Source organism: Podarcis muralis, chromosome 2 (genome assembly GCF_964188315.1).
Source record: "Podarcis muralis chromosome 2, rPodMur119.hap1.1, whole genome shotgun sequence".
In the NCBI taxonomy this organism is placed as follows: domain Eukaryota; kingdom Metazoa; phylum Chordata; class Lepidosauria; order Squamata; family Lacertidae; genus Podarcis; species Podarcis muralis.
The window spans coordinates 125,146,580-125,168,563 of record NC_135656.1 but is presented as its reverse complement, the minus strand read 5'-3'; the positions used below and the strand labels follow the sequence as shown (position 1 = coordinate 125,168,563).

The 21,984-nt window shown below is 53.7% G+C and overlaps 1 protein-coding gene across 1 annotated transcript in view; it reads left to right on the top strand.

Moving 5' to 3' along the window:
- Positions 1-1,909: 1,909 nt before the first annotated feature.
- The window catches only part of COL11A2 (collagen type XI alpha 2 chain), a 103,513-nt gene continuing 83,438 nt past the window's right edge, over positions 1,910-21,984 (top strand). The window contains exon 1 of the mRNA XM_077923418.1: positions 1,910-2,137. Within this exon, the coding sequence (XP_077779544.1) occupies positions 2,083-2,137 (55 nt within the window). The 5' untranslated portion in view covers positions 1,910-2,082. The remainder of the gene's footprint in view (positions 2,138-21,984) is intronic.

Here is a 21,984-nt window from a genome sequence, read left to right as displayed (position 1 = left end):
TCAGTCAATGAACCAAAATACCCCTGGGCCTCTCTTGCACATGGTCAGAGATGGACTCCGGGGCCCGATATGCAGAACCAGATTGACTTGCCACCATGCAGAGTCCTCATGCCCCCAAATGTGCCCCATTGGCAACTCCGTTCCGTTCTTCACATCCCACACGCTGCCCCCCTCCTAGCTGAGCTGCTCCTTGCGCTTTCCGCAGAGAGAGGAGGCCGAGAGGCTAATTACAGGGACCCTGATTATAGTGCCATTTTTAGGAGCTGGCCAGGGAAGCCACCGCGAGGGAGCCACGCCCAGCCTGCCCAGAGATGGCTGCCCTGGGCAAAAGCGGTGGTCAAGGGCTGGGCAGGGTTCCTGTGCCAGGCGGCACCGTGCAACCCGGGCGCTCCTGCCTGGCAGATGTGGCGGTGTGACTGAGTTGGGCAAGGAGAAGGCCCTGGGAGACCATCGGCCTCACATTCCCTGAGACCCACAGGCTCACCTGGGGGAATACAGTCCCTGGCACTGGATGGAGTGGTGGCTCCCAAACGGGCACCTCCTGCTCTGTGGCAGGTCCTTTGTGAAGAGTCATACGATGGTTGGAGTTGGGACCCCCCAAGGTCATCTAGTCCAACCCCTTGCAATGCAGGAATCACCACTAAAGTATCCATTTATGAAATATTTAGAAAACTTATTGATTAGAATATTTGTGTGGGATCGTACAGGGAAAATACGGAATAACAGATACAACCTTGCTTAAAATGTATATAGGAAGTGCAGTGTAAGCCATGGAAGTCGATCAATGAAATTTTATTATTATTTTCATATTGAGATATTTGTAGAATAAACTAATAAATAGCAAATAAAATAAAAGCCCATCCCAGACTCTCGTGGGAACAAATGAGGCTGGAGAGAAAAAGCAGAGAATTGTCAAGTTGGGAGGGACCCCCCAGGAACCACTGCTAACAGCTCAGAGTCAGGGAGCCTGGAGGTTGCCCAACTCCAGCTCTTTTGGACTACAATTCCCATCAGGCCCTGCCATTCTGGGGGCTGATGGGAGTTGTAGTCCAAAAAACGCCTGGAAGGGGCTGCCAGGTCGACAGTCCTGCCTGGACACCCGGGCCGGCTTGGTGCATTCCCAGGCCAGCTGCAAGTGAGAGCCCAGAGGCCACAGAGGGAACCAACTGTGCCCACAAGGGAGGAGGTCCTGTGTTCGAATCCCAGCAGCTCCAGGAAAAGGATCTCAGGAGGCTGGGGCTGGGAGGCGACCTCACTCTGCCCAGGGCCCCGAGGGAATGCTGCAGGTCTGTAGAGAAAGGCAGGAGCCAGCAGCGGGTGTGGGGCATGAGCGATAAGGAAAGGGCACCCCGGGGCATGTGCAGAGTGCTTTCTCCAAAGCAAGGACACACACACACACACAAGCACGCATATGAAAATATCAAGTCTGTGCCCAATAAAGGTAAAAGAATGACGCGCAAAGTTATTTTAAACCATGTTTAATGATAAATCCAGCCGACCAGAGAACCTTCCAACCAGAGGCGGCGTTTGAAGCTGGCAAGATAGACGGGGAGGGGGCGTCATGACAGAGATTTATAAACTGATGCAGAGGTCCTTTTTTGGGGGGGAGGTGACCCCTGGGAGTCCAGGGGGTCCCAGAGGGGAGGAGACAGGCCAGGCTTAGGATTGGTGGGGGTTCCTGCTGCTGGCCAACATTGCCCGCCTTTGATATCGGCAGGCCGCGGAGAAATCCAACCGGTGGAGCTTCATGGAACACCTGGCCGGCTCCGAGCGGTCTGTGGCGGGAGGGAGTGGCCGCGCCGTCCGGGGCTGGCGGCCGGGGCGTGTCGGGGGCCGTCCAGGCGGCCCGGAGGCAGGGCTGGAGGGGGAGCCAGGCTGCCTGGGGCTGCGACGGGGTCGGGGCTGGAGCGAGAGAGCGGCCGCGCCTCCCTTTCCCTCAGCCAGACGGCGCAGAGGACCGACGGAGAGAGCCGCCCGCCGCCGGCCTTGCCTCCCTGCCTGCCTGCCTTCCTCCCGCGCCCGCCCCGTCCGCATGGGCCGCCGCTGACCGTCGCCCCTCGCTCGCCCGCCCGCCCGCTCGCCATGGAGGTGGCGCGGTTGCTCCTGCTGCTGCTGCCCTGCCTGGCCGCCCGAGCAGGTAAGAGCGCGCCGGACGCACCGTCCGACTGGAGCTTCGGAGTGGCGGGTGCGGCGCGCTTTCCAGCCCGCGCCGAAGGTCTCTTGCGCCGGCTGGGGGCCCCGTCGAGGAAGAAGGAGTCAGTTTTCTTCTTCCAAAATTGGGGGGCGCCCTCTTCTTTGGACAGAGTGGGGGGTCGGTGCTGAGAGTCCAGGGGGTTGCAATTTGGATGGATGTGAATTGGGGAGACCGCGCCGTCTAGGATGGAGTTCCGGATTTTGACACAGCAGAAGACCCCGGCTGGGGGGACTTGGCGCTGACGGTTCTTCTGGAGACCCCTCTTGGAATTAGGGTGTGTGTGTATTGGGGTTCCCTACGGGAAGAAGGGCGATGGCGCGCAGGTGAGGATAGCAGCCAGGAGCCCAGGTTGATGGGCGCACGGAGACCTCCTGTTGGAAACGGTGGCCGGTGACTCTGTGGCGGTGAAAAGGGGCGATATGTTGGGGTCCCCCCGCCAAGGAGGGGGCGATGGAGGGCAGGTGAGGCGCCGCAGCAGGACCAAACTCCCCACTGCCGGATTCAAGGGAGTTTTTGCGCTCGGGGCTCCGGCGCCAAGGGCGTTTGCAGGTGTCGCTGCAGCCGCGCACCGGGAGGCTCTTGCGGGGCTGGAAGTTTAACAGGCTGCCAGGACGTGGAAGGGGGCACTTGGGGGGGGCCTTTAACTGCAGAGGAGGTTGCCCAAGTTTTGGGGAGCTGCAAGATGTTCCTGGGGGGCGCAAGAGGTCTCTTTACCTGGAGTACAGCCAGCCTGCTGGAGGAAGCGCTGGTGTGACTTGGGGGGACACGCTCCGCGTCTGTCACTCATCCCATCTCTGCCCCCCCTAATCTACGCAGCTCGCCCCGCGCCCACCAGGTGGCAGTGCCCCCCCCCCAGCGCCACGTGGTGATCTGGCTCCGCTGCTCCGTCTATCCTCCCACCCCCCACCCCCCAAAAAAGGGTGGCCCTAGAGGTATGGGTTGTCGTCGGATGAAGCCCCATCTCGCCATAAACAATTACCTTTCGGGAACGGGGGTTGGGTGGGTGACCTGCGCCATTTTCATTGCCTCCCAAAAAACCTGTGGAGTCTGTTTAATACGTTTATTTCTCCCCTTCCCAAAAAACCCTGCCCGGAAAGAGATATGGGGAGGGTCGCCTCCGAAGTGCGTATCCGAAATCTCAGCGCTGGAGAAGCTCCGAGTTAGTCTGAGGGTCCCCGCTGATATTTTTTTTTGGGGGGGGGGCTGTTGCTGACATGTGCCTGTATGGAGCGTACCCCCTTTTGCTATTGCGGAAGGAGAGCCCTTAAGTCTTCGGATTTTTTTAGGGGGGGGGGCTGTCAGTTCCTTTCTCCCCCTAATGCAGCTCTCCCCTTCCCCCCTTGTTTTTTTTTGGGGGGGGGTGTCAGTCCCCTTTCCCTTCCGCAGGGGGCTCCCTTCAGTCTTGCGTTTTGGGAAGCAGTCACCTTTTGCTGTTGCGCAGGGGGGTGTCCTCCAGCATTGGCTTGGGGGGTGTCCGTCTCCTTTGGCTACTGCGCAGAAGCGTGGGGATTTTTTTTTGGGGGGGGGGGTCTCCCAAGACCAGTTTGGAGAAGAGGCGAGGGGGTCTTTCTGCAGCGGGAGGGGGGGTCTTTGCGGACGCCGCTGCCTCGCTGCTGCTCCTCCTCCTCCTCCGCTGCTGCTGCTGCCCGGTCTACCTCGCCCCCCCCCCCTCTGCCCAGACAGGGCGGCCTTTGTGCGCCCGAACAGTGAGCGAGTGTGCGCGGCCGCCCGCCCGGGCGGAGGTTGTTTGCCTTTGGGCGGCGGCCCCCGAAGCAGCTCCTTGGCCGCCGAGACCCCCCCTCCGCTCCCCACACCCCCGCAGGGCGAGGAGGCGCTTGCAGGGGCACCCCTGACCCCCCTAAATCGACGGATTTACCCCCCGCCTTCTGCACATTCTGCCCATCCCTGGGAACAGGCAGGCAGGAGACCAACCGGGGCAGCCGTCCCGCAAAACGGTCGGGGGGGGGGGGTGTTGCCGTACGCCACCGGGCGGGTTAAATTCTGCCTGCTTCCTAGGCGTCAGAGATGCCTTTGAAAGGCACCATGAGAAGAAGGGAAAGGGAAGATGGGAGGGTTTGGACGACTGCTCCCCCCCCAAAAAACCCCATAAGTGGGTCCTCACTACTTATCGAGGAATTTCTCCCTCTCCTGCGCGTTCGTCCCGCCCAGGTTGAGGAGAACAGACAGGCGGGAGATCAACCGGTGCAGTCCCAGGTGTGGGGATGCCCGCAGCACCTGCCGGACTTATGTCTGCTTCTAATGCAGAAGAGATGCCTTTTAAAGCGACCCCCCCCCCCGCACTAAAGCAGCGACTTTTCCTGCTTTCCCCCACTTAAATTGGGGTCGGGCTGCAGTGGGGCTGTGCGATGCACCCCCTTTCTAACAGGTGCCCTGCTGCGTCCCTTACCTTCCTCCCTCCTCAATAAGTATTTATTCTGGGGGGGGGGGCAAGCGGGTGTTGTTGCCATCGGGCTTGGTCCCTGGGAGCAAAGGAGAGCTGGGGTGCTGGCTCCCCCTTGCGGGAGGCGGCCCCAGAGAGAGGCTGGGCAGCTCCTTCTTTGAGGAGGGTCTGACCTCCAGGGACCCTTCTGAACTCAGAGGAGCCAAGGATGCACTGGAGGTCTCCCGGGCAGCTACCTGCAGGGGGCGCACTAGCGCTGGCTTTCCTGGGCGCGCGCGGGAGCAGCTGGCCGGCAAGGCCCTTCTTGCTCCTGGGATGCCATGAGCAACCTTTGGAACTCACTGCCGCATGATTTCATCACTGTCAACCACCATCACGTAGGAGCTGCTCAAGGGTGGCTTTTCTTTTTAAACGGGGGTTGGGCTGGATGACCCCTGGTGGTCCCAATTCCACAATTGCGTCGTCTTGAACGTATGTGCTGCAATGGGGCTTTCAGGAAATAATAGATCCTGGTCTGGGCAGCTCAGGGGCTCTAAAAGCCACCCCCCCCCGCAGCCTACAGGGACCCAGGGGGATTTGAGAGCCACAGATCCCATTTTTGTTGAATTTCAGGAGGGGAAAAGGTTTGGACAGCTGGCAAAGAGAACAGTCTAAGCCGGGTTGTTGATGCCAAAATGCAAATTTGCCCCCAACGCTTAGCAAAGGATGCGTGGAAGAGACAGGCAGGAAAATATGTCCCTCCCCCGCCCCGTTAGTTGGACCCCCTCCAGGGTCCGATTCCAAAAAGAGCTCGGGATGAGCTGTGTCAAGAGAGGGTTGGGTTGCCATGTTTTCTTCCGGGCAGAGCTCCTGTGCATTTAGTAGCTGTCGCAGCAGAACTTTCCCTCCTGGCCAAGGGGGTGGGTGGGAGCTGCACCTGTTGGTCTCCTGCCTGTCACACGGATGTTTTTATGGGGATAAACCTAGTGATAGAATCAGAGTGTAGGGGGGACTTCACCTGTTGGGTTTATGCCTGGCAGGCGACTCCAGAAATAGGTGGCTCATCTTTCTGCCAAGCCTGTTTGCAAGCAGAAGACCCACCAACCTCCTATTCGACAGCCACCTGAAAACTCTGCCGTACCCATTTGATGGAATGGCACCATTGAGGCCCTAGGTGTCCTGTGTTGAAATCTGGACTGAGTTTCCCCACAGGAGGCCTGAAAACCCACCATTTTGGCCCTATGGTGGGGGGCAAAGCACTCCACCCATGTGGAGGATTCACTGGTCCTAAATGGGGCAACTGTGCCCCTGAAGGACCAGGTGCGCAGCCTGGGAGTCATTTTGGACTCACAGCTGTCCATGGAGGCACAGGTCAAATCTGTGTCCAGGGCAGCTGTTTACCAGCTCCATCTGGTACGTAGGCTGAGACCCTATCTGCCTGCGGACTGTCTCACCAGAGTGGTACATGCTCTGGTTATCTCCCGCTTGGACTACTGCAATGCACTCTACGTGGGGCTACCTTTGAAGGTGACTCGGAAACTACAACTAATCCAGAATGCGGCAGCTAGACTGGTGACTGGGAGCGGCCGCCGAGACCATATAACACCGGTCTTGAAAGACCTGCATTGGCTCCCAGTACGTTTCCGAGCACAATTCAAAGTGTTGGTGCTGACCTTTAAAGCCCTAAACGGCCTCGGTCCAGTATATCTGAAGGAGCGTCTCCTCCCCCATCGTTCTGCCCTGACACTGAGGTCCAGCTCTGAGGGCCTTCTGGCGGTTCCCTCACTGCGAGAGGCCAAGTTACAGGGAACCAGGCAGAGGGCCTTCTCGGTAGTGGCGCCCGCCCTGTGGAACGCCCTCCCATCAGATGTCAAAGCGATAAACAACTACCTGACATTCAGAAGACATCTGAAGGCAGCCCTGTTCAGGGAAGTTTTTAATATGTGATATTTCAGTGTATTTTTTATCTTTGTTGGAAGCCGCCCAGAGTGGCTAGGGAAACCCAGCCAGATGGGAGGGGTACAAATAATAAATTATTATTATTATTATTATTATTATTATTATTATTATTATTATTATATATACCCTTGGGATCCCTTAACCTCTCTCCCTCATGAGACGGAGGAGCAGCTAAATGAGAGGCAAAACTCTGAAAGGCTTTCCTGGTTGAATGGCTGCCTGCAATGGGGAGACTGGCAGGAAAATCTCCATACATTCCTGTGGTTGGACATTAGCACGCCCTTACTCCCAGGAAGCTTGCAGCCCAGGCCTCACCAGAGAGTTTAAAAACAGCTAATTTAAAACTAGACAAATATATGAAAAACGCCAGGTCAGCCATCTCTCAGTGGGGACGTGTAGACTTCGGAGTTGACACAGAGCTCTTTGTCAGGAAGGACAGTGGAAGGCCTTTCCCTCCAGACCCAGAGCCAAGCTGCTTGCAAGAGGAAATGCGCGCAGACGGAGACAATGACATCAAGGGAAAAAAACACATTTCCACCTCACTGAGCTGTCTTCTGCTGGCTCCAGGTCTCAGCCATGTCCCTGACAAAGAGCTCTGTGTGACTCCACAAACTTGTGCTTGTTGTGAGTCATGAAGGATGCAACGCCCAGCCAGAGCAATCCAGCCCAGTTCAGATCACAGAACTGCAGACTGGGGAGGGGCGCCAAGGGTCATCTAGTCTAACCCGCATCCAATCTGTGTCCGAGGCCAGCTGGGCACAGCAGAAGGGTGTTTACAAGTCGGCATCCAAACTCAGCGAGAGGCGTGAGCTTGCTTTTGCTACGTAATCTCATTTATTTTCGGTCTAGTTTGAGGCAAACTCTCAACTCCACGTTTTCCAGAGTTGAAAATCCCCGTTCACACAACAATATGTCGTGGAGAACTGTAGAATATTAATAGCCAGTGCTCTCGTTTTGAGAAGATCTACCCATACGCTGCAAATTAAAAAAACCCAGACGATACGATGCCATTCAGTTTAAATGTTCCTTCAATTGCCCTTGGGTCTCCCTGCCACACTTGCCATCATCTCCTGGCAGCACCACCGGCCTCACCCGTTCGGAAGGCCAAGCCAAGTGTCTCTCCAGGAACCAGAGTTGCCTCAAGGTTGCCTTGGCCCAGCAGGCTGGCCCAGGAAGAGCGGTCCTGCAGGCCGCTGTTTCTGACCCTCCTTTTCGTGGTTCATCAAAGGAAGGTCTCAGATGGTGCCCTAGGAGTGGCCAGAGGGAAGTTCGCTTCCCTTTCCTCATATTGCAACTTGGAGGGGAGAAAGGGAGAAGGACATTTGGTTTGCTCTTAGAAGGTTGCATAATGTTAAAGGGGTTAAAAGGCTGTGAGTGAGGCGGCTGCGACTCTCCAGAAGGGACCCTGCACTTCTGAACCTTAAACAGATCAGAGGACCGCCTCTTCCCTACCCGGACCCTGAGTTCATCCTTTGTGTGCCTCCTCCTCAAGAGGTTCGGAGGGTGGCAACACGAGAACAGGGCCTTCTCTGCAGTGGCTCCCCGCCTGTGGAATGCCTGGGGAGAGTCGCAGCCGCCTCACTCACAGCCTTTTAACCCCTTTAACATTATGCAACCTTCTAAGAGCAAACCAAAAAACCCAACCCTTAATGTAATAATATTAATATTAAAGGAGGCGTTGCAATGTTGCACAGGGGCAAATGGTTTGCTCCAATCCATGCGTGACTTGAGCTGTGCTTTCCTTGAAGTTACTGTATTTGAAATTGCTGGTTCAGGCCAATGGCCCGTGGAGTCCAGCATCCTGTTCTCACAGAGGCCACTCCGATGCCTATTATGGGAAACCTTCCGGTGGGATCCCAGCGCAAGAGCAACTCTCCATAGCCCTCTCCTCCTCCATGAACCTAATCCTTTTTTTAAAACCGTCCAAGCTGGTGGCCCTTGTGGCAGGGAGTTCCACAGTTTAAATCTGCGCTGTATGAAGAAGTCCTTTAGTCTATCTGTCTTGAATCTTCCAACATTCAGCTTCCTTGAGTGCCACCAGTTCCAGAATGATGCTGATGATGATTTATACCCCGCCCTCCCCAGCCAAGGCCGGGCTCAGGGCAGCTAACAACCAATAATAAAAACAAGTTGATTGAAATACAACTTAAAAAACAAGGTTAAATACAACATTAAAACATTAAAATGCAGCCTCGTCACAGGAGGAGAAAGGAAAAAAGAAAGAGAGGGAGGGAATCAAATTGGCTCCAAGCCAAAGGCCAGGCGGAACAACTCTGTCTTACAGGCCCTGCGGAAAGAAATCAGATCCCGCAGGGCCCTGGTCTCATGAGACAGAGCGTTCCACCAGGCCGGAGCCAGAGTTGAAAAGGCCCTGGCTCTGGTTGAAGCCAATCTAACTTCCTTAGGGCCCGGGACCTCTAGGGTGTTGCTATTTATGGACCTTGAGGCTCTCCGTGGGGCATACCAGGAGAGGCGGTCCCGTAGGTACGAGGGTCCTACGCCGTGAAGGGCTTTAAAGGTCAAAAGCAGCACCTTAAATCTGACCCTGGACTCCACCGGGAGTCAGTGCAGCTGGTATAGCACTGGGTGAATATGCTCCCATGGCAGAGACCCCGTGAGGAGCCTCGCTGCTGCATTCTGCACCCGCTGGAGTTTCTGGGACAGCTTCAAGGGCAGCCCCGCGTAGAGCGAATGACAGTAGTCAAGCCTGGAGGTGACCACCGCATGGATCACTGTGGCCAGGTCGGGGCGGGAAAGGTAAGGGACCAGCTGCTTGATGCGGCAAAGGTGGAAAAATGTCGCCTTCGCTGTTGCTGTAACCTGCACCTCCATGGAAAGGGAGGCGTCAAGGATTACACCCAAACTCTTAACGGAAGGCAATGGCACTAATTGGGCCCCCGCAAGAGAAGGTCCCTCATCCCCATGCCATCCCGACCCAGCCAGAGGACCTCTGTCTTCGAAGGATTTAGTTTCAATCGGCTCCCACGAAACCAGCCAGCCACAGCTTCCAAGCATCTGGTCAGTGTGTCCGGGGCCGAGTCGGTGTGGAAGGAGAAAAACTTCTCTCTCTCTCTCCAGGCCAGACATAGTGGTATAAATTTCTCTCAAATCCCCGCTTACTCACCATTTCCTTTACTAAAAAGTCCCTTTCTGCACAGGGGAGTCGCTCCACCCCCTTTATCGTTTTGGTGCCTCTTTCCCCCCAACTCTAAATCCCGAATCTCTCTACTCCCCACCCGGACGTGGGTTCCTCGGGGAAGGGGGACCCCTGCCTCTTCCCCACCCCGAGGCTGGAAAGGGGCCGCGCGCCGCGAGGGCGCCCTATAAATAGTCTGGGATATATATATAATAGGAAGGAATGCCGCCGAGGCGCGCGTCAAAGGGGGTGGCGCGCCTGGCCACCCACGCGCGTGTCCCCTGCCGGCACACGCGCGCGCCACGGTTCACACGTCCCATTGCAGCGCAGCGCAGGCGAGGCAGCGTCTCCCCTCCACGTTCATCCAGTTTGTGGGGCCGAAGCCGAGGCTGGTCTTTCTGCTAAACTCATCTCTGCCTGTTGCCTGGAGAGGGAGACTGTGATGTGTGTGTATATATATATATTTAATAATTTGGGTTTAGGGCTCAAACTTGGATGGTCGCCCCTTTGGAATTCCAGCCCGGGCACGCGGGGTCTTGGCTGGTTCAGGATGCGTCTCCCACCTCCCCACCCCAGCCTTGCCTGATTTTGCCTCCCCCCCCCGCCCCACAATACAACAAAGCTTGGGATCCCCATCTTCAATTTTTTTCCTGGGAAGGAATGTGCAAACAGCCTCTGGACCGCAGAATTAATTCCCCCCAAATGACTCCACCAGGCCTCGGCATCCTTAAAAAGGGGGGGCGCCGCTCTCCGCCTGCCTTGTCTGCTTTTAGAATCATAGAACTGTTGGAAGGGACCCAATGGTCATCTAGTCCAACCCCCTGCAGTGCAAGAATTATTGCTTAAAAATTGAATTATGAAATGCACTCCCTCTTTGCTTCCCCCCGATTTTTTCCCCTGGGAATGAATCTGGAAGCAGATTCTAGACCCCAGACTCCCACCCCACACTTGCTCCTCCAAATGACTCCGCCAGGCCTTGGCTTCCTAAGAAAGGGGGCGGCGTCTCCCCTCAAAACACCCCCCCCCTTTCTCAGCAGGTCGCGCCTGGAAAAAGTCGTTTTTTTCCGGCTGCAAATTCCAGCCGGCGAAATTGCGAACAGCTGGCCGTCCGACGCAGCTGGCGGGAGCGGGGGGGGGGCGTGTTGCTGAGCAGGACACCTGGGTTCTGGCGGGTGGGAGGAGTATGCAAAATGAGCAGTGCATTTTAATTGATTCATAAAATTGTAGCTTTGGAAGGGAACCACAAGGGTCATCTAGCCGAACCCGCCCCCTTCCCTGCAGTGCAGGAATCTCAGCTAAAGATAAAAGGAAATTTTGTGGGCCAGGTTTCTTTTTTCGGGGAATTGCTATCCATAACAGACTCACGATCCTCGCTCAGGGCTTAATAAAAATAAGAAAGAGAGTCTCTTGGCTTGATCCCAAATCCTTTTATTACCCAAATTTTCTGGCTGCTGCTTCTTGGAGACGGAGCAGGGAATTCTCCCCCCACTCAAATTCTTTCCTCTGAGAGCTCCTTGAAAGCTTAAAATCCAAGGCCTGCTAAGTTGGATCGGACCCCCCCCCAAAGGCCTTCTCTGCCCTCTCGCAGGGGGTTGGACTAGATGACCCCTGCGTCCCTTCCAACTCGACGGGTCCATGATTCTATGAATCGGGCAGTTGCCTCCAAAGCCAGGAGAGGTTGGCTTCACACGGGCGCAGTCTCAGATGGATTGGGGACCTTTAGTTCTGGCCACTGATCCATGGGGCAAGACCTACTAGGGATGGGCTGCTGGGCCTGGCGCTCCTGTGCGGATCGTGTGCTTACTAATAAAAAGTTAACTCCGACTTGCGCACTCCTGACAGCATCCCCAAAGAGCCGTAGCTGCCAACCAGTGGAGGCAATATTGAGTTCCCCGGAGCAATGATCTGACTCAGTGGATGGCAGCTTCTGGCGTTCCTTGCAGAAGCCAGGGCCATTTGGACAGCGATTTAAAATTCATCCTACTTTCCACGAACGGCTCAGGACTGCAATACCTCAAGCACCGCCTCTTCCCATATGAACCTACCCAAATCCTGAGATCATCTCCTCCTTCATGTGCCTCCTCCAGAGGTCCAGAGGGTGGCAACATGAGAACAGCGCCTTCTCTGCAGTGGCTCCCCGTCTGTGGAATGCTCTCCCCAGGGAAGTTCACCTGGCGCCTTCATTATACAGCTTTAGGCGCCAGACAAAAGGGTTCCTTTTTAACCAGGCCTTTGCTTGACCTGATCAACATCCCATACCCTTTTAAAACGAGGCTCTTCTTTATAATGAAGAAAGGGGAGACTCTTCTATTGCTGGAGAATCATAGTCATGGAATCATATTGTTATAGAGTTGCAAGGGACCCCTAGGGGTCCTCTATCCCAACCCCAGCAATGCAGGAATAATAATAATAATAATAATAATAATAATAATAATAATAATAATAATAATAATAATAATTTATTATTTGTACCCCGCCCATCTGGCTGGGTTTCCCTAGCCACTCTGGGCGGCTTCCAACAAAGATAAAAAATACACTGAAATATCACATATTAAAAACTTCCCTGAATTGCATCTAACAATCTAACATCTATACTGTATTCTGTTGGAAGCCATCAAGAGTGTCTTGGGCAACCCAGTCAGATGGGCAGGGTATAACTATTATCATCTTTATCTTTATCTTTATCTTTATCTTTATCTTTATCTTTATCTTTATCTTTATCTTTATCTTTATCTTTATCTTTATCATCTTTATCTTTATCTTTATCTTTATCTTTATCATCAGTGCTTTTTTTTCTTTAAAAATGTTTAGGGGTACTCTCATTTGGACTCCAGAAAACCACCATTTTATCATTCAAATCGGGAAAAATAAAGACAGTAAATGCACAAAAGTACAAAGATTCACAAAATGTTTAGGGGTATGCGTACCCCAAAAAAGCACTGATTATTATTATTCCCTTCCAGTCGGGATTCAGGCCTCATCATGGGACTGAAACTGCCTTGGTCGCACTGGCTGATGATCTCCGGCGAGCTAGGGACAAAGGTGAGAGCTGTTTCCTAGTTCTGCTGGATCTCTCAGCGGCGTTTGATACCATCGACCATAGCATCCTTCTGGACCGTCTTGAGGGGTTGGGAGCTGGGGGCACTGTTATACAGTGGTTCCGCTCCTTCCTCCTGGGCTGTGTTCAGAAAGTGGTGGTGGGGGATGAGTGTTCAGACCCCTGGGCTCTCACTTGTGGGGTGCCTCAGGGTTCTGTCCTCTCCCCCATGCTTTTCAACATTTACATGCAGCCGCTGGGAGAGATCATCAGGAGGTTTGGGCTGGGTTTTCATCAGTATGCGGATGATACCCAGCTCTACCTCTCTTTTAAATCAGAACCAGTGAAGGCGGTGAAGGTCCTGTGTGAGTGTCTGGAGGCAGTTGGAGGATGGATGGCGGCTAACAGATTGAGGTTGAATCCTGACAAGACAGAAGTACTGTTTTGGGGGGACAGGAGGCGGGCAGGTGTGGAGGATTCCCTGGTCCTGAATGGGGTAACTGTGCCCCTGAAGGACCAGGTGCGCAGCCTGGGAGTCATTTTGGACTCACAGCTGTCCATGGAGGCACAGGTCAAATCTGTGGCCAGGGCAGCTGTTTACCAGCTCCATCTGGTACGTAGGCTGAGACCCTATCTGCCTGCGGACTGTCTCGCCAGAGTGGTGCATGCTCTGGTTATCTCCCGCTTGGACTACTGCAATGCGCTCTATGTGGAGCTACCTTTGAAGGTGACCCAGAAACTACAACTAATCCAGAATGCGGCAGCTAGACTGGTGACTGGGCGCGGCCGCCAATACCATATAACACCGGTCTTGAAAGACCTACATTGGCTCCCAGTATGTTTCCGAGCACAATTCAAAGTGTTGGTGCTGACCTTTAAAGCCCTAAACGGCCTCAGTCCAGTATATCTGAAGGAGCGTCTCCTCCCCCATCGTTCTGCCCGGACGCTGAGGTCCAGCGCCGAGGGCCTTCTGGCGGTTCCCTCACTGCGAGAAGCAAAGCTACAGGGAACCAGGCAGAGGGCCTTCTCGGTAGTGGCGCCCGCCCTGTGGAACGCCCTCCCAGCAGATGTCAAAGCGATAAACAACTACCTGACATTCAGAAGACATCTTAAGGCAGCCCTGTTCAGGGAAGTTTTTAACGTGTGATATTTTAGTGTATTTTTGGTTTCTATGGAAGCCGCCCAGAGTGGCTGGGGAGGCCCAGCCAGATGGGCGGGGTATAAATAATAAATTATTATTATTATTGTTATTATTGTTATTATTATTATTATTATTATTATTATTCCTGGTTTTCGTCCTGGAGATTCCCTAAATCTCCTAAGAACCATTCCAGCGGAACAGACGCCCTCGGCCACCTGCCAGGGATTCTTTGGCCCTGCATCTCAGGGGGTTGGGCTGGATGACCCCGGGGGGACCCCTTCCGACTCTGCAAGGCTATGATTCTCACAAGAGAGAGAGGAAGGTTTGCTCCGGGGAACCAGAGAGGCGTTTGCGGTGGTACCAGACATGAGGAGGCGGCGGAGGAGGAGGAGAACAGGTGCCCCGCCGCTTGACACTTCCAAGTTTTTCCAGGCTTTGAGAAAGGAGCCAGCGGAATCCAGCCTTGCTGGAAAAACGCGCCTCCTTCGCCAGCCAAGCGCCTCCCCGGCTGGCTGTTGGGGTCGCGATGCAGCCCTAATAAGAAGACGCTCCCCAAATCCCCGACATTCCCAAAAGAGCGTGGATGGGGCTTGGGGAGGGGGCTGGTTTCTCCGTGAGCGCGTTGCGCGCGCGTTTGCGCTCCATCAGAGCTGTCAACCTTTCTCCTTTTCTTGCGAGTATTCCTATTCGGAATAAGGGGATTTCCCTTTAAAAAAAGGGAAACGTTGACAGCTATGCGCTCCCTGCGGGAATGTGGGTCATTTCTGGGAGTGGAATTTTGGCTGGCGGGAGAAGGTCGCGTCGCGTCTCTCCGGCTCTCCTCTCCCCGCGCCTCTTTCCTAAGTTTTGCAAAATGGGAGCTGCGATTCCTGCATCGCAAGGGGGGTCGGGGTCATGCTACATGACCTCTGGGGGTCCCTTCCAGCTTCTGCGTTTCTAGGATTCTCCCTGATCCCAGTAGCTCTTTCTTTCTCTCCCCGCGCAGCCCAATAACATTTAATGGGACTTCCTCCATTTCCCGTTTTGGCAGCCAAATGATTTTTTAAAAATGAATTTGTAGTGTAGTCAGGGGAGAGAAGCCCCGACAGACTCAGGGTACCCCCCCCAGGAGCAGGGGCAGCCGGCTGGGGGGGGAGGGAGCCGCAGGAACGGGGGGGCGGGGCAGGCAAGTGGGGAGCCGTCCGTCCATCCCACCCTCTCTTTGGAAAGGGACCAGTTTGGGAAACTGTTGGTCGCCCTTCCCAGGGCCGGAAGGGAGAGCTGCGCAAAGACACCGGGGAGAATCACAGAAAAGTAGGATTGTGGGGCTGGAAGGGACCCTGAGGGTCATCTAGTCCAACCCCGTGCAGTGCAGGAATCACATTGATGGGGAAATCGTGGAAAGTATGACCACCCGGCGTTTCCCCCCAAGATATGGTTACCAGATGGAATCCGGGGTCACTTTTTTTTTTTTTTTTGAAGCTGAGTAGCAACAGGGAGTCAGTAGTGGGGATGGAGAGACAAAAGACTCTGGGCCCAAGCAGACATGAATATCCGGAGCCTTCCCCGATGATCTGCCCCCTTCCCCCTTTGTTTTGACAGATCGGCGGTCAGGCGTTGCCCAGGAGGGGCGCAAGGCGCACGGCTTCTCTGCCGGGCAAGCTGCAAAGCCCTTCTTCCGCACCCTGTGAAACATAAGCACGCAGAGTTTTTTAAAAACTGGGCAACGGCTTGCCGGCTGCGACTCCCGAGCCTCCCCCAATCAGTCAAAACAAAGGGGACAGGAGAACTGTACCGCCAGACGTCCCCGGTTCCCCTTCGGCAGTGGCGGCCTGGTAGCGCAGTTGGCTCTGGCTGGATTCAGGAGCTGTTCACTGCTCGCTGCCATGGCGCCCGCCATTTTTCCTCAACGGAAGTCCCCATATGATAGTTCAAGCCATGGTTTTCCCAGTAGTGATGTATGGAAGTGAGAGCTGGATCATCAAGAAGGCTGATCGCCGAAGAATGGATGCTTTTGAATTATGGTGCTGGAGGAGACTCTGGAGAGTCCCATGGACTGCAAGAAGATCAAACGCATCCATTCTTAAGGAAATCAGCCCTGAGTGGTCACTGGAAGGACAGATTGTGAAGCTGAGGCTCCAGTACTTTGGCCCCCTCATGAGAAGAGAAGACTCCCTGGAGAAGACACTGATGCTGGGAAAGATGGAGGGCACAAGGAGAAGGGGACGACAGAGGACGAGATGGTTGGACAGTGTTCTCGAGGCTACCAGCATGAGTTTGACCAAACTGCGGGAAGTAGTGGAGGACAGAGGTGCCTGGCGTGCTCTGGTCCATGGGGTCACGAAGAGTCGGACACGACTAAACAACTAAACAACAACAACAAAACACAGGACACATCATATGGGGACTTCTGGCGAGGAAAAATGGCAGGCGCCAAGGCAGTGAGCAGCTCCTGAAGCCAGCCAGAGCCAACTGTGCTGCCAGGCTGGCTCCAGGCTGCCATGTTTTCCAGGGACAGATTTTGCAAGTCCGGGGACTGTCCCCGGGAACCGGGGACGTCTGGTAACCCTGCCCCAAGAGGACTGAGCATTTTGCAACTGGCTGCTCAGGAGTGGGTCAGGGACCTGGAAGGGAAACCAGGGGACAGGGTGTTGTTGAATGCACCGCCTGAGGACTCTGCGCTGCAACATTATGCTGCAGAACACCCCCTTTCCATATGTGCGTGTGTTCACACCGATTGAAGCTCCATAGGTCTTCCTTCGCGTGGCCATGCAGAGGGTCCAGGCCTGAGGGCGCACTTTTTTACATGCTATGGTGGAGCACTGAGGTGATGAGGTCACCTCAAGCTCTATTCAAAGCTACTCCATTGTTTGTGTTTCTGCATTGCAGAGGGGTTGGACTAGATGACCATTGGGCTCCCTTCCAAAAATTCATTGTTGTTGTTTAGTCGTTTAGTCGTGTCCTACTCTTCGTGACCCCATGGACCAGAGCACGCCAGGCACTCCTGTCAGATATGCAGATGACACAACCTTGATGGCAGAAAGTGAGAAGGAATTAAAGAACCTTTTAATGAGGGTGAAAGAGGAGAGTGCAAAATATGGTCTGAAGCTCAACATCAAAAAAACGAAGATCATGGCCACTGGGCCCATCACCTCCTGGCAAATAGAAGGGGAAGAAATGGAGGCAGTGAGAGATTTTACTTCCTTGGGCTCCATGATCACTGCAGATGGTGACAGCAGTCATGAAATTAAAAGACGCCTGCTCCTTGGGAGAAAAGCAATGACAAACCTAGACAGCATCTTGAGAAGTAGAGACGTCACCTTGCCAACAAAGGTCCGTAGAGTTAAAGCCATGGTTTTCCCAGTAGTGATGTATGGAAGTGAGAGCTGGACCATCAAGAAGGCTGATCGCCGAAGAATTGATGCTTTTGAATTATGGTGCTGGAGGAGACTCTTGAGAGTCCCATGGACTGCAAGAAGATCAAACGTATCCATTCTTAAGGAAATCAGCCCTGAGTGCTCACTGGAAGGACAGATTCTGAAGCTCATGAGAAGAGAAGACTCCCTGGAAAAGACCTTGATGTTGGGAAAGATTGAGGGCACAAGGAGAAGGGGGCGACAGAGGAAGAGATAGTGGGACAGTGTTCTAGAAGCTACAAACATGAGCCTGACCAAACTGCAGGAGGCAGTGGAAGACAGGAGTGCCTGGCGTGCTCTGGTCCAGGGGGTCACGAAGAGTCGAACATGACTAAACAACAACAACAAATGATCTGCCTGTGGGTATAGGGCAGTACAGTTAATTAATTAAAGTAATCATCACCGTCATCACCATCATCATCTTATATTCCACTCAGACCTTCCATGTGTACTCAATTTCCAGGAACAGCCCCGGAGTTACAGACGCCATCCTGGCTTCTGATCCGATCCTGGAATGTCCCCCTTTGGACATCCCTGTTTTCCTTGGAGAAATGTTGGAGGGTTTGTGTGTCAGGCACTGCTTGGACACAGAGGAATGGCGGGGGGGGGGGGCACCAGCTGGGGAACCCCAAAGGGGAAGAAGGCTCAGAGCCCAGAGATTGGTGGTGGGAAGAGGAGATGCTGGAAGTGGAAGAGGCAACAGGGCTTAGTGAGAGGGGAGAGCTGGTGGCAGAGAGAAGTCCAGACCCAGCAGCAGAAGCTGAAGCTGGAGAGGAGGAGACCAAGAGGCAGAGAGGAGTCAGGCTGGGGAAGAGGCACGGGGGTCTCCCTCTCCTGCTGCAACAAGCTCCCCTACTCCCAGGGGGTGCCCCCCAATATTTCAAGGAGGGGGGTCAGTCGGCCTCAATATTCTCAATTATTATTGTTGCTCTTGTTATTGCTTTAATTAAGGATTTTCTTGGGTCACAATAGTACAAGCATCGCCCCGCCACGTGACATCACATGCATGTGCTGGACCCCCCCCCCAAAAAAGCTGGGCAGAACCTGGAGCGCCAGGAGAGCCGTGAAGAGAGCGGAGCTGTGACAAGTTTCATGCAACCCCGTCAGATGGGCTGTGTACAAATATTTATTATTATTATTATTATTATTATTATTATTATTATTATTATTATTATCAGTGGGTGGACTTCCTGTCCTCCTCAGCCTCTCACCCGCCTCACAGGGATGTTGTGTTGATGAAATTTGGGTGGGTGGGTGGGGGAGAAGCGTGCAGGGAACCCACAACTCCCGGACAGGGAAATTGATCCTAGAAATAGAGAGTTTGGAAAGACGCCTCTTGAGGATTTCTTACCTGTGACTCTGGGGGCTGGGCTAGATGACCACTGGTGTGACCAATTCTATACATTTCCAGGATTCTATGTAGGGATAAGGATCATCCAGTCCGACTCCTGGGTGCAAGTTTGAACAAGAATCGAAGAATAACGAAAAACAGCAAAATAGCTCAGTCAGCGGACCTCCAGGGTCTCAATCTCAGGTTCGCGGGTTCGAGACCCACCTTGGGCAAAAGATCCCTACCTTGCAGGGGGTTGGACTAGATGACCCCTCGGGGTCCCTTCCAATTCTATAATTCTGTGATTCTAACTGCTACTGAGGGACCTGTGTGCAGCGCGGAGGGGAAGTTTGGCGAACGTTTCCTGACGCTGTAAAAAAATGGACGTTGCATATAACCTGCAAGGCGCCCCCCCCCCCAGGACTGAGAGGTGTGGAGGCTCAAACAGGCGACGAGCAGAGAGGGATGGGGGCGCCTCTTGTATGCCCTCTTCTCACCCCTCTGTCGCAGCAGGACGACCCCCACCCCGGGACAGGGATGCCAACTTGAATAAAATATGGGGGGGGGGACGGACGGACGGGACAGGTAAGCCCCGCTCCCCTAATCGCTCACATGACGTGATGCCTGCACACCTTTTGAACGGCGATTCCCATTTACTTCGGCCCCCTTCTGCCCCTAAAATATTTGTTTGGGAGTTGCCTCCTGCGACAAGACGAGTTGGAGAGGTGGAGAGACGAGAAGGCGTGGGGTGTGGGTGTGTGTCCCACCCCACCCGCGCCCCCGCGCCCTCTGCTGCACCCCCCGTCTCTCTCAGCGGTCAGCTTCGCGCCCAGCCGCTCCCCCCAGCCACCCCGCCCTCCCCTCCAGTTGGCACCCAAAGGCGTCGGCTCGGATTTCCCTCGGAACAATAACAAGTCTGGGGAAGCCATCAGGAGCTGGGGGGGGGGGAGTGGGGGGGGGAGGCACACGCCGGGGGATGATGGCTTGGCCAGATGCGGGACGGGGAGCGCGCACAAAACCGACGGCGGGCCAGTGCAGAGACAAATAGGCCCCCGGATCGCGCGCTGCGTCTTTGCGCGCAGATCTGCCGGCTCGACTCTGCTGCGGACGCCCCCCCCCCCCGGCTGAAAGAACAGACTTTGCCAAGCCGGCGCCCCCCAGAAAGCTGGGGCTGTCGGGGGCAGTGGTGTTAGTGGGAAAAGTTCAGGATAGGAGGCACAGAAGAGGGCGGCGAAATATATTTCCAGGAAAGAAAAATAACAGCGCGTGGGAATGACAGCAGTCGGCGGGTCAAGTTCTGGACGGGGGTGGGGGGCACGTATTCATTTTATGTAACGTTGGAAGGGACCCCAAGAGTCATCTAGTCCAACCCCTGCAATGCAGGGATCCCAGAGAGGTTTATTAATTTATTGCGCTCACATTCCACCTCCCCCCCTTTAAGCAGCTCACATGCCTTTCTCTCACCCAGCGTTTATTCTCCACAACAACAGCCCAAGGGGGTAGCAGAGGTTGCGAGACAGGGAGCTGCGTGGCCGCGTGGGGATTTGAACTTGGGTCTCCCGGGTCCTAGTCCAGCACTCTAACCACTAGGCCCGCAGCGGCTTTGCCCCCCCCCCACTTATCCTGTGTTGGGAATTGTAGTCCTCCGTCAGGTGGGCGGAGGCTGCCTTAGAGCAGGTTTATAGCAAAATACGCTGCCTCTCAACTCATGATTACAATCTAGTGTAGCCATAATAATAATAATAATAATAATAATAATAATAATAATAATAATAATAATAATAATAATTTTATTATTTATTATTATAATGTTTATTATTTATTTATTATAATAAATAATAAATAACACCTGTCACACAAGCAGGGCTTAATCTCACAGCAGTTTAAGAATTGCTTAATTGACGGCCCCACTAGATCCTAGAACATCTGTGCTGGGATCCAGACACACAGATCTGGGATCTTGGAGGAGGGCCCATTTAGACCTGGATTCAGCACTAGGATGATTGCACCCACCCACCCTGCATCATCATCATCATCACCTCTCAGCGACTTTCCATGCCATCAGCCAAGATGCCCTTCTGGAATCTGGAGCCTCTGTCTGGGTTAGGAGTGAGGCTGTGTGTCTCTTTTTGCAGTCAGCTCCAGAAGGTGGCGTTTTGAGGATGTTTTGATATTAGGATCCTGTGGGCTGGAGTTCCGCAGGATTGCACCTTCTCTACACAGCTCCCCCTGGGCAGGGGTCTTCTGCAGTTTGGGGATGCACTGTCATCCACGCACAGATGACATAGAGATGGATGGCCCCTGTCAGGGATAATGGTGATAATAATAATAATAATAATAATAATAATAATAATAATAATAATTTATTATTATTATTATTATTTATGCCCCGCCCATCTGGCTGAGTTTCCCCAGCCACTCTGGGTGGCTCCCAATCGAGTGTTAAAAAAATACAGCATTAAATATTAAAAAATTCCATTGTGACTGCTGAGGGCTAGACTAGATGACTCCTCGGGACCCCTTCCAGCGCCCTCATTCTACAAGTCTGCATTGCCCACACAAGCAGGGGAGGCGGAGGATAAGCTGAACTGGTTCCTGACCTTGGCAAGGGACTGGATGAGGGCCAGGAAACCGGAGATCCATCCAGACAAGACAGAGGCGATGTTGGCGGGGGGTTCATCTCTGTTGCTTGGCCAAAGGGAGGAAGGAGCCTGCTAGTGATCTGGGGGTGAGCCTGGGCCTCTTGGGGGCTCAGCCCCTGTCTGGATGTACTGGAAGAAGCAAAGGTCACTACCAACCTTACTATATGCTTGTGAAACATGGACCACTTATAAACGCCATCTCCAACTCCTCGAAAGATTCCATCAACGGTGTCTCTGGAAAATCTTACACATCACTTACAAGACAGGCGAACTAAAATCAGTGTACTGGATGAAGCAAAGATCACCAGTGTGGAAACAACGATTCTTCAACATCAACTTCGTTGGACTGGTCATGTTGTGCAGATGCCTGATGATCTTCCAAAGCAACTACAGTGGTACCTTGGGTCACAGATGCTTCAGGTTACAGACTCCGCAAACCCAGAAATAGTACCTTGAGTTAAGAACTTTGCTTCAGGATGAGAACAGAAATCGTGTGGCGGCAGCAGGAGGCCCCATTAGCTAAAGTGGTGCTTCAGGTTAAGAACAGTTTCGGGTTAAGAACGGACCTCCGGAACGAATTAAGTTCTTAACCCGAGGTACCACTGTACTCTATTCTGAACTATAAATGGAAAGCGTAATGCTGGTGGTCAACAAAAGAGGTTTAAAGACTGTCTCAAGGCAAATCTAACAAAATATAGTATAAACACCAAGAACTGATAAACACTGGCCTGCGAGGGCTCCAGTTGGAGAACAGCCTTTACCAAAGGCAT